This window comes from Cupressus sempervirens, chromosome 3 (assembly GCF_028749045.1).
Source record: "Cupressus sempervirens isolate cs-2001-9-10 chromosome 3, ASM2874904v1, whole genome shotgun sequence".
NCBI lineage: Eukaryota > Viridiplantae > Streptophyta > Pinopsida > Cupressales > Cupressaceae > Cupressus > Cupressus sempervirens.
In genome coordinates, this window is record NC_143120.1 from 802,493,657 (window position 1) to 802,506,940 (window position 13,284).

At 36.9% G+C, this 13,284-nt stretch overlaps 1 protein-coding gene across 3 annotated transcripts in view; it reads left to right on the top strand.

The window, feature by feature from the left end:
* The first annotated feature begins 257 nt into the window (after positions 1-257).
* Positions 258-13,284, top strand: part of LOC149569227 (succinate dehydrogenase [ubiquinone] flavoprotein subunit, mitochondrial-like) — a 254,135-nt gene continuing 241,108 nt past the window's right edge. For all 3 annotated transcript variants that reach the window (XR_016362732.1, XM_089821977.1, XM_089821978.1), the window contains exons 1-5: positions 258-561; positions 643-810; positions 3,111-3,198; positions 3,640-3,786; positions 3,937-4,077. Coding sequence is in view for 2 of the 3 variants with exons in the window: in XM_089821977.1 (XP_089678103.1) it covers positions 451-561; positions 643-810; positions 3,111-3,198; positions 3,640-3,786; positions 3,937-4,077 (655 nt within the window). In the remaining variant the exon portion in view is untranslated. The remainder of the gene's footprint in view (positions 562-642; positions 811-3,110; positions 3,199-3,639; positions 3,787-3,936; positions 4,078-13,284) is intronic.

Sequence of the window (13,284 nt, forward strand, 5' to 3'; positions counted from 1 at the left end):
AGAAGTATACTGATTGGCAACCTTTTTGTAAGTGATAAAGCAACGTCCATTAGTTACTAAAATTATTTTTCAATGATATAAAATCGTCCATCACCGAGAAACATGTCAATTCAAGGACATCATTTTTGACTGGAAATCAAAATTCCGACGTCAAATTAAAAAATATCTGGATGCTCTGATGACGTTCGAAATGTGGAGTTCTGACGACGTTCGAAATGTGGAGTCTTGATGACGTTCGAACACTCAGAAGTGGGGCTACTGAATTTTCTGTCCAGTAGAAATCTAAATTGTAGCTATTCTTGTTCGCAAAATTTAAATTCAGGGGATTCGGTTTCATTATTTTAAACACTAGTTGTTCATGGCGATGCTGGACCACCTTTCTGTGCGGCCATTTTAAATTTATTTTCAAGACGAGGGTTCTGAGAATTCACTGTTTCGAATCCCGCAAGGATGTGGCGAAGAGTTGCCCAGAAATTTTCTTCTTCCTACGCAGTTTCAAGCCAACTATGGCATCAGAGTGGACGAATTTTTTCGAGACTGGCGTCTTCAGAAGCCTCGTCGGTATGTGCAAGTGAACCCTCGTTAAATATTTTTGCAGCATTTTGGAAATGTGATATTTGATGATAGTTAATTCTCGTGCAGGTAGGAGGGCGTTCTTCTTACACGATCGTTGATCATACTTTCGATGCAGTAGTTGTCGGGGCAGGAGGGGCTGGTTTAAGAGCTGCTATAGGACTTTCTGAAAATGGATTTAATACGGCCTGTATTACAAAACTTTTTCCCACTCGATCGCACACCGTTGCAGCGCAGGTGCACATATTTTTTAAATTGTGTCTTCACCTTAAATATTTATTCTACGGACCTTTTCTTGCGAGGGCGAGAATCAAATAATTGTTTAAAGATAATTTACAAAATTGAATCGAAAATTCTGCAACAAATGAAGGTCGAGGAAAGTAATCGCAGAGTAGATTAATATCACGTCCATATCCGTCACGTAGGATTGTAGATTGCCCTTTAATTTTTGAACTGAAAATGAGTGTTGGAGTATTAAGATTTATATTAGAATAAAGTCATCTTATTGTTTTTTCTTAAGTAGTTGGGGATAGCTTTGGGGAGTTAATTTATTACACAGCTGTGTATGAGCTTTATGGTAATACTATACTATATAATTTTGTGTTTAGTATTGTTGTTATTATGTGTTAGATATTTAGTAATATTTGCGCTTTTCATTATTTAACATGGTATACGTGGAATCAGAGCACAAGAGAGGAAGGAGAAGAAGCTGCGGTTGTTCAATAAAAATTCAAACAAATTTTTATTGCATGGATGTATTTTGGACCTTGGTTGAGCTTCACATCCAGTTGCAATATAAATTTTACAAATATTCCTAAAATCTTGGTCGTGTTGATTGGGATTTTAGACATTGTAGCGCTAGTCGTTGGAGAGTGAAGACTAACAAGTGTTGAATTATTAGCTAGAGGAATTGGAGGTTGGAGGATTTTTCTATCATCTTAAGTCAACGTCTTGCTCAAAGATGTGGGTTTATATGAGAAGCCTACTCTTTCTTTTCTTTTATGATGTTGATATAATAAAATATGCTGTGAAGGTTTTTTTCTTAAGACAAGAAGGCATTTGGTGAATTCAATATGGATTGTTGTTTACATAATTTGCGAGTTTGTGGAGTTATATACTTTTGAAGGTCACGAGACATCTTGATGAATCATATGAATGTAGATTGATATAGATTGTTGTCCAATAGTTTGGAAGATCTGTGATTTCAGAGTTTAAGGGGGCGAGGTAATCTAGAAACGTGGGAATTTAGCTTGAGAGCTACACCCTTTTGAATGTTATTAGACAATTTAATGGAGTTTTATTTGGTAGTTTGAAGTAGTTTTAAGGAATTACAAGAATGCGTTGCTTTAGAAGTATTTTGACAATTCATTGCAAAGCCACGTATGAACTTTATAATATTATGTGAATTCTATGTTTATTACTGTTCTCTTACTGACTAGAATTCCAGCAGTCTTTTTGTATGTCATTTTCCAATATAATGTATTAGCTTTTTAAAGAGAATTTGGAATTTCAATAAATGACAACAATATAAAAATATTTTTTCATGACTGCGATTTGTTCTGTTAAGTCAATGTTATCAAATTAAGCTACAAGTGAAGGCAAAACAAAAACATTTTGAAGAAAAAAATAACATTAAGCTCATGTTTATGGTCTAGTAGTTTGGGCTGCATTAAATTTTATGAACTAAAAGAAGTTTATTCATTGTAATCTGTAGAGATTATGATCCAGTTTGTTTAATCTTTTATTAGTGATACCAGGGTATACAACAAATGAAGGCAGAGACAATATTTGCAGTGAAAACTAAGACGAGAATTGTGCTCTAGTAGTTTACTCTAGAAACTGTGAACTGAAAGAAACCAATGTGCTTCATACAAATTGGATGATTCAGTTTGTTGAAAGTTTTAACAACGATATTACATTATGCAACAAATATGGACGAAGGGAAAGTTACTGCAGATAAAAACAGAGCTTATATATGCGGTTTAGTTGTTTATAATCCTTTAGATTTCCTAGACTTCCGGAATTCAAAGAACTTCAGAACTAGAAGAAGTGCGTGCTTTTCATTTACTGAATTCTGAATATTGATCTATTCATTTTTTTATAAGTTAAACTATACTTTCAGTAAAGTTGAAAGGATTCTTAAAAACTGCTGTAAAATGCAAACTCTGTTATTGCAATAATATATACAAAAAAACTTTAGAATTTACTATACATAAAATATCATCTATGTGCACTATTTCTCACCAACACTAGAGTGTTTGGTCTATATTAAAATATCAGTAACTAGAATTCCAGAACTAGAAGAAGAAGTGCTTTTCATTTATCTGAATTTTGAGTATTGATCTATTCAGTCATTTAAAATATAATATCAGTAAAGTTGAATAAATTCTTAAAAACTACTGTAAAATGCAAACTCTGTTAGAAAATTTCAGAACTTTTAACTATACTTAAAATCTCGTCTATGTGCATTATATCTCACCAACACTAGAGTGTTTGGATTGTATTAAAACATCAGTAACATCAAAAAGCATATGCAGGGTGGAATGAATGCAGCTTTGGGAAATATGACTGAAGATGATTGGAGGTGGCATATGTATGATACAGTAAAGGGAAGCGACTGGCTTGGTACTCACTCACTTTTTTTTTTCTAGATTTCTCCTCCTTCTTTATGCTATCTTCGGATATTTGGCAATGTTCTTTATTCTGGGAGCTATACCCCACTTTTAGATTGCAATTGAAATTCTTTACAATTATAACTCCCATTGTATCTAGTACTTCCTCCATTTTTCACATAATGTGGGAATGAGAGTTTACTGTAGAGTTCAAATGGTGGACTTAAATTGTTTTTCGGGGTGGCACATCAAAAAGCTATCCCTTGCTCCTTTTTTTATCCTTCTTAGTGCTCTTAGATAAGCTATGACAGTTGAATTTACTATGTTTTGCTTTTCATTAAATTATCAAGAAGAGAAGCTATGCATTCCTATCTGACTTTTCATGATTCATAAGATAACTTTCTAGTTAAAATCATGAGATTGAAAGTGAAATTTGTTGCACATGTGAATGCAGGCGATCAAGATGCTATTCAACATATGTGCAGGGAGGCTCCAAAGGCTGTAATTGAGCTTGAAAATTATGGATTACCATTTTCAAGAACTGATGATGGAAGGATCTATCAGCGTGCATTTGGAGGCCAAAGTCTAGATTTTGGAAAAGGTCTGCTTCGAGTTCTTTATGAACAACTGCTATACGTATACCAGTGGAGATAAACTGCATTGTTTTAGTTATTTTCTAACTGTATCATTTATGGAAGTGTTTTATGGGTTTCTGTTTGATATTAATTATTAGAAATGGCTTCTGATGCAGGTGGGCAAGCATATCGTAGTGCTTGTGCTGCAGACCGAACTGGACATGCTCTACTACACACACTTTATGGGCAGGCAATGAAGCATAATACTCAGTTCTTTGTGGAATACTTTGCACTGGACCTTATCATGGATGGTGATGGTAAGCTTTGTATTAATGTTGTAAAAGCAGAATGCATCTATCTCAGCCTTGTATAAAAGTTCTCTAGAGAAGCTGGGAAACCTTGAGGAATTCCACTGTGATGTCTCTGATTAGGACGGACTCTGCCCCTTTCATTTCCCAAAGCTTTGTTTAAATAAAAAAAAATTCATAATAAATAAAATTCATAATAAATATATTTATTAAATAATTTTGAATAAATGCTCTTAGGTCAACTTTGTTTTGTGGGTCAGTTATTTTCTTGGGGGTTATTTCCCTTATTCAAACATTGGAGGACTTAGGATTTTATAGGGATTGTATGTAGTAAGTGTAAGGAATAGAATATTTGGAATTTCAAATGCATGTTTCTGTCTTTCTAAGATGAAAACCTTAGAAGGGGATTCTGAATAGAATGTCACCTGCTCACTGAGGTAATCACACTCAACTGGATGCCATTCAGACCTTGCGAGTGCTTCATTTATCTCGGGATGTGACCTGTGCAGAGCTTACTTTTTTGGGTCTGTGCTGACATCAACAAAGTCACTTGAAGTCGACAATAGAACATTGACCAGTAACAGAGGGAATCAATATATGGGGCGCAGCTGCAGATGATCCTCACAGTTGATATTTATATGCCTTGTTAGCCTGTAATAAAGATCAGCTTTTTTTGTGTTAGTCGGACTTCTGAAAATTTAAAGGCCACTTCTGTGAGCATGAGTTTATTACCTTGCCGATTATTACTTTATTATATATCTGAAAACAATCCGTGCAATTCAATTCTAAGTTGGAAGTCAATAGTATAATCTTATAAAATCAGGATCAAAATTTTCATAGATTAAGTCTCTTACAGTGATGAGCCTTATTCAATTAAGTTTATAGTTTGTTGTCTAGCTATGCATATTATTGTTTGTTGATTTATGCATATGAAATCTGGGAAGTATTGTTTTGGGTATTTATATGTGGGCATTCTAAATAATACATCCCAAGAGGGTTATTTCAGTGGTATCAAATCTTGGCATCCTGCCAGTCTGTAGATAAGTGTGTGAAAAGGGATCAGCGATACCAAGAAAAAGAAAAGAAGAAGGCAATGGGTGACAAGGAAGAGAAAAATCCTCAAGAACTCATTAGGGAGACCAGAGAGTTCCATACCAGCACGAGGGATAGAAGCAACTAAGTACTGGAAGATGTATATTAAACTGAAGGGAGCAACTCTGGTGGCGAGAAGGCTTCAGCTGGTGACGAGAAAGCCATAGTAAACACAAAAACCTTAAGGGGCAAGTTTCTGGAAAAAGAGGGAGTAGCAAGCAGCGTGGAAGAGCAACTCGATCAGGAAGGTGACATGAGAAGGCTTCATGATGAATACAATGCCTGAATGTTGGCAGACAGGGACATGAAATCCTAGGATGTGTATGAAGACAGTAAAGTCATTGAGCACTGTTTAGGAATAATCACTACTACTTTTGTTGATTTCAGTAACTCCTCAACAAGGGTGTGGTTTCAAGAATTAGACACGTTCTTCCTTGAATCCAATGTTTGAAGAAGGGGCTATCAAATTTACCACTTGGCACCTTGGAGTTGTTGAGAAAACATGTGTCTCAACCTTGCAATATTTTCTAGATGGTTCCAAAAATGTAGTTGGCAGTTATCTACATGTCGGTGCCTTCGAGGAGGTAAAATTTGTTGTCAAAAGATGCCCTGACCACAGTACAATATAGGATGACCAGTTTTAGCGGTTATATGACACATTTCATGACAACTATAAAGATCAAAATAGGGGATAAGACTTTGGATGTGAGAGACTATTTTAAACTTGGTTCATGCCTATCTTGGGCAACACAAGTCAAGGATGTGCAAAATGTGTCAAGGAAGTTTTGCACATGGTATCGTAAAACCACAAGTAGTTTCTAGATTATGAGAAGCCTATAAAAGGACAGCTTGGGGAGGAGTTTGAGCATTGAGTTTGGTTTGCAAGATCGGGTGTTAGAAGGATGCTAGTGAAGTTCCTCCAACCTTGAGTTGAGGTGATACTCATGTAGGAACTTGCATGCAAGTGTATTGTAATCTCTTATTGATTTGACAATACATTATGCTGGTTTTAGAGTGTGATGCTTTTCTTCCATAAGGGTTTCCCCACGATGATCACTGTGTCACGTGTTTATTGTTATTTAATTATGTTCTTATGCATCTCTTGAAATCTTTGTAATAGTTAAGCTGAATTCTTCATATTCGTCTTCTCTAGATTAGCATAGGAAGTGTTTTTGCATACCTTTTCTTCCTTACAGGAGTAAATCACAACATTTTAACCCAAGGGCATGATTCAATCACCAACTTGGAAGACTTCAGCCAAATATTGATAGAGATTGTAATGTCCCCATTTTTAGTATGTTCCTATAGTTGGCTTGGTTCATCATCTCAACCCTCCTGAGATGACAGTGGGATTTGAGGGACTCAATTGTGGAGTTATTAGGCTTTCCATTGGCCTATGATGAGTTTTGCCTCCGTTTTATTTTTATTAAGTCAACAATTGGTTCTGATGAGCTTAGTTGAGTTAGAGTAGTTGAGTAACGTTCTCAATTTTTATTTCTTACTTCTGGATTGGGCTCCAAGAATCTTGGAGGGAGCGTTTATTTTTAGTAAGTCACCCTGTCAGGTTCATTCATCATTTTTCTCCATCGGGATCCCTCCTGTATTGTCAGGTTTTGGTTCTGATGCTTCTTTAGTCATTTTTGTAAGATGGGTGAATTATTATAATTATTCAACTAAATATGCTGAGGTTGCTATTTTTGTTGGTATTGTATGTTGGCCACCTTAGTGTCATAGCTTGTTGGAACTGGGTTGAAAATTTTTAAATCTTGGGCACAAGAATGACCTTGCATGTTAGAATATCATGATATGGTTGAAAAGGCTGTTTTTGGGGAGCTAGAAGGAAATTAATAAAATATATTATGTGCCTCCGTATAAACTTTGAAGTAAAAAGGCTGTTAAGTGGAAGGTATGTAGTTGAAGATGAGTTGCACAATGGAGATTATAAATATGGCTCCAATTATGAGAATTGATCATCCAATTATCTATTTGCTTTTTATTTGTCTCTTGTGAGGGTTTGGAGTTTGGTGAATTCAATTCCACTACTGAGGTATAGTGGTTTTGTATTGAGATTTCTAGTCTGATTTCTGAGCATCTTCTCCTACTGTATTGGCTGTAGCTGAGAAAAGTCTTTCTATTGAATAATTTGGGAGTAAGAATTTTGAATTTGTTGCTTCAGAATTTACTGTGGGAAATTCTGAGATGGAGGTTAAAAGTCTGATTTTGGCACTGAATTATACCACTACTAGACGTGGATTTATCTCTGCAAGTTGGTGCCATTTCCTGGGAATTGGTAATTAAAATTTCTGCCAGAAAATGATCAATCGAATCTGCACTAGGGCATCACTATACTTGCCATCGAAACACCAATAAATTTCTGTTTGGTGTTAGCTTCACTGGCTGCAAACGAGCATGTGAAATTGGTGATTTCTTGAGGGGAATCAGGAGTATTTGTCTTTTCCATTGAACGTGAAGAGACCTGCATTACTAAGTGACATCACAAGGTTGCTGTAGCATAACAGACTTGGGTTGCGTTTGCTGCAGTTGGACGCACTTGGTCACAGAATTATCAAAACCAGGTTGTTATGTAAATTGAATTTGAAATCTATATATTGATGCAACATTTGATGAGCAAGATCAAACATTGCATTTGTAATTCTTCTTGGGCATATTGAATATGATTGTCCAGTTATACTCCAGCATTCCATTACATGTTTTACATTATATATCTCAAAAATTCAAAGTATTAATCACAAGCAAAAAGGGAAGATATATGTAATTTTCAATCTATCAACATTAGGTTTGTTTTCCAAGTGTTCGACAAAATGTCAAATAATTGAATAGTAAAGATGTAGAGTGGAAATGTCAACCAGATCTCAAAATACAAAACTATGTTAACCACATAGGACAGTTCAATTTGTACACAAGAAGTAAAACCTCGCAGATACCATTCATACCATAGTACTAATAGGCAAGGAAATGATCTTTCTTTATTGATACCAAAAACCACATAAGTACATTACCAATGTTCCAAATATTTATAGACGGGTCAGTCAGTTGGAAACCAACCGACGCATTTTCTCACCACCTAATTGCCCAACCTGACTAGTTTTAACAAGTACTTTATTCCGACTACATCTATCCCCCCCAAAAAAGGAAGTCATCTGGATGGGAGGACATCCCTGTGCTCGGAGTTCCCCTTAGCCGTTGTAGGCTGTGTCACAAGGTTCGCCGAATTTTCGGCTTCAGGTTCGAAATTCGGCGAACCTAAAGAAATATTAAAAAATTCGTATAAGTTCGGCCTAAATTCGTTGTTTCCGAAACCTTGAGTGCAGATAACTCTGTGTATTGGTCGCAGGTTGTCATTTCTAAACCGTGAGTGCAGGGGAGTCCATGTACAGGTGAGTGAGTCCGTGTACAGTCACAGGGGAGTCCGTGTAATGGGTCTCTTTCCCGTCTGCTTTCTCGTGTAGTCACAAGGGAGTCTGTGTAATGAGTCTTCTTTCCCGCCTGCTTTCTCTTGAACGAACGATGTCTGCTTTCCATGTATGAACTTAATACCCTGCGAACGGCGCCTGAGAAAACTCCGACTCCGCTTCCATTCCTCCCGTCGGCAGTTTGGGGTATAATTATTTTGTAATGTTTCGATATTATTTAGGTTTGGTTTTATTTAATAGTTTTGAATTTTTATTATAGTATGTTTAATGTTTTAAGAGTATTTAATTTTAGGTTTACTTGATATTTATACCAAAAGAATTGTTATTATTATTAATATTTAATTTATTATTGTTATGAATTTTATATTATTTATCAAATATTAAAATATTTCAATATTATTTTATATTATATAATAATAAATAGTCTGTACTTATAAATTATAATTAAACATCACAATACTTATATTATTTATCAATTATTAAAATATAATATAATAAAAATAAGTATATATTTATATATTTTTTAAATTACATTGGACGAATTTAATGTCGAATTTTTAAAGATTTTTTTGACTTGTCGAACTTCATCCGAATTTCATAGTTGTCGAACTCGAACTCGAACTCGAACCTTGTGACTTAGGTTGTAGGTCTCGTTCTGCTGTCTTCTGCTTTGCTTGGACACCCTGTAATACCCGAAGTGTGTCCATCTTTTTAGCCTCCGTTGAAGCAACCGTGCACTCCAATTCAGTTTTTTCCTTTTTCCAAGCTTCCTGCATAGCAACTTTCTTTGCTGCCCACTACTGCTGAAGACTCTTTCTTTCTCACTGCCAAACCTTAGCTAGGTTCTTCTCCCTTTGAAGTTTCAAAAAGGTTCCTCAAAAGGCAACCTCCATTGTTGTTAGCGCTGCTAGGAGAGGTGATTGTTCCTATCCCATGGAAATGATAGAGTTGCCCGTCCATGTGGTAGCCATGTCCTCGTCGGAATAACCACCCTATTCAAGTAGTTTCTAGTCTGTGTGGCAATTAGTGTGCATAAAGGTGGCCAATGCCTCTGCCATAGTGATGATGGTCTCCAAATTCTGAGCCTTGGCCTGCTGCACGATCCTCCTAGTAGAATGCTCCATGGCATGAAGCTCAGTGAGGAATAGTTCAGCCTTGGCTGCAAAGGATGCTGTGTCTGATGGTTCTCTGTGCTCACTTTGTATGTCAACTTGTTCCTCAGTAGCTGGCGCTAGGGGTGAAGACACCATGTCTTCCTTCTCGAGTAACTTGTCTGCTTCCTCCAATATTGTATTTGTCGTGCTCCATCTGTACTAGCTAGTGTTGTCGTGCTACCCTGGGGGTGAATTTTCCTAGTTGTTTCCTCGCCTCCTACTGGCTGTACCACAAGAGCAACCGGATGAACTACTTTTGGACCATGGGGTGTTTTTACCCTTACTTTATGAACACATTTGGTTTAGCACCTCAAATCTATGACCTTAGTACGAGAGGATTGTTCCTGAAGGATAAGTGGTACCATCTTCAGAACAAATACTCGGGAAGCCCCCCATGTCGGGATTTGTTGCCTACCCTCTCCACTTGTTCTTTCTGTGACTCTTGCTTGATTTGGATCACTAGATGGTTTTTGGTAAAGTTTCGGGGGTTTTGCTACCCCTGCTAGAAGTGGTCCCTCCGTAGGTGGTAAAAACATCACTGCTTGCAAAGTCTGTTGGAGATGACTCAAACGGATCTCTGCATCCTGTGAGTCAAAAGAGGATGAATCCATATCATTGAACTTTCATCATCCTCGTCCTCTTCTGCTTCTGCTTCTTCAGTCACCACTATTTGTTTCGGTTTCTTTGTCTTGGGTTCACCACCATTATGAGATCCTACATTCAAGGTATCCAGATGGAGCCAGTAGGTCATAGCTGGTTTATATGGTTCTACTTTATTAACCGGGACCAGTGTTCACTGTCCACTTGTGTGCGCACTGCCTCTAAGAACAAGGCCACTGTATGATGAGGCATATAAAAGGCCTTATGTTTCAACTCCATAAATTCTCGAAGTCTATCAAAAAGAAATTTAGCTCAGTTATATATCTGTTGTTGCACAATCCATCCACTATAGGCAACATCCATACGACAATGTCAGAAGTGTGGCTGCTCGCAGTGAGCTTACTTTTAACCAAATCTACCATGCAGTGCCATTCATCATTTGCTATAAAAAATTTCTTCAGACCCCGACTGTTCTTGATGATTCCTTCCCATTCCACACTTGTAAGGTCTTTTCGGCACATCAATTTCAACCATTTTTTCTTGTGTGCTAGTGTCATAGAAATTTTTTCCACTTCTTGTCCTCTGTTAGGAATTCTGAACACCCTGCTTATTTCTTCCGCTGCATAAGAAATTGGAGCTAGACAAGGCTATAACCAGTTGGGGTTATTATAGTGGTATCAGAGTTGTTTCTTGCCATCATGTGGAGTCAGAAATTCATTGTTATTTCAGATCCATTGTTGTATTTGGACTGATTAGCACTCTAGTATTTTTCGACTATGGAGAGATAGGAGAACTAGTAGCTCAAGAAGCCGACAGAGTAGCGTGGAAAATAGTGAGAAAATAAATTCTTTGAGCGAGAGTATGGAAAGGCTTAAGCTACATTAGATAAGGTTGGAGGTGAGACTATTGGATCTGGTAACAATTGATAGGGCAGCAAGGTACATGGTTTCCACTTTTAGTAGACCGGCATCGAGGATGTAGGGGAGAAGGCTTGAGTTCTCCTTGACAGGTGTTCAGGGTATAGTGGAGCCTATGTTTAGTACGATAGTCACTAGTCCTATCCAAAGTCATGATGGGGGACTTTCTACACAGGGACATATTGATGTATCAGTGTTACTGGTGGTCAGCAACATTGAGCTTCAATAGGTTGAGGATTCCAGAGTTGTTGCAGATAGTGTAGAGGCTATTGAGGTAGTTGTAATCATTGATCGCTTAGACTTTCTTGAGGAGGGGATTGTTATTGGAGACTATGTAGAGAGTGTGAGCACTGATGTATATAGTAGTTGTCACAAAGATAATTCAGTGCAGGAGGCAGTGGCTTCTTTAGGTGGGACTGATACATGTATGGAGGCATCGAACTATGATGTTAGTGATTGGATGTTACGATAGAGTTAATGGAGGCATCGAACTATGATGTCCTATTTTAATCTATTCTATAAGAATAACCTTTACCATTGGGGCACAAAGACTTTCAAAAGTAGGGAATTCTAACTATTTTTGGTGAACTTGAGATGGCAATACAAGCTATAGTCAAAGCTTCTAGTTTATGTATCACCACAATTGCTCCTAGTCAAAGATTCGGCCTTGATTGCTTCTTAATTCGCTATGCTCTATTAGAAACACAAAATAACAACATAAATCAAAGATAATAGACACAAATTACAGCGAAAGCTTCCAATTCACACTATCACGATTGCTCTCAATCAATGTTTCAGCTCTAGTTGTTTCTTTGTATTCACTTTTCTTCAGAATACTACTACACAATCAAAGTTATGCTTGTACAATTTTATTAGAGCTTTGTTGCAAACAATAAAAGATGGTTTTTACAATGAGAAGACACTTCTTATATAGGAAAAGTAAGTGCAAGAACAACTCAACCAGTTTGACCCAATAAAATTAGGTGAGAAGAATTATTGGATTACATGTCATAAGGATATGCAATTGAATTACATGTAATTGCATCATGTGCAATTCATCTTCTTACAACTACAAAGATGAAATGCTAAAAACTAAAAAGAAAAAGGCAGAGAAAGTTGAATCAACCCTTGAGGTTGTCAAGGAAAGCTTTATATTTGGCAATGCAATCATGGACCATAGGAAGATCTGGGATCTTCATCCCCTTTGAAATGGCATCAATTTTGATTGTATTTGCATGTGCTGATTTTACAACTTTGTAATTCTTTGCAAGAGAATCCCACAAGTGCTTTGCCACAAACTTGTATATAGAAAACTTGTTCATCGTATGTGATCCAAAATCTTCAGAATCAAAATCTGAAGTCATTTCCTTTTCAGTGAATAGGTTATCATCTTTAGTAAGGACCTTATGTCCCATTTTCCCTAGATCACTCATGATCTCCATTTCTACTTGCCTGACAACCTTCTAAGGCTCCCTACAACTTTGTCAAAAGGTTTTCCATCACCTGTGATTTGTGACCCATAAGTCCCTGATATTCATAGAACACATCCAAGGATGGAAATATGTTGTACGTGATTAGGACATCCAAATCAATCCTTTCCATTTGATTCCAGGTACCCAGATGTTTTAGGGCATCAGTATCTTGATTGAAAGAAGTGATCATGTCATGGAGTCTTTCTTTAATACCTTCGATATGTTGAAGGACTTTGAGCGCATCTTTGATCTACCAAACTCCTTTTGAAATAACCTCTTCGAACCAAGCCTTTTCCGCCTTGTATCTTTGATTCACTTGGGCTGTTTCTGACGTGATGACTATAGGTTGCGAGGATTGTTGACGAATGATCTCATGGAGACGAGCATTCTCCTGCTTCAGCTGATTTTTCTTTACCCAGAGCTCGTGATTACTTTTTGACAAATTTGAGAGTGCATCTTGAACATCCTGTAAACACCCCAGTTGTGATTGGTTACTAAGTTTAATTTTGGTGAACTTATAATCTGAGCAATTAAGCTTCTCATTTGG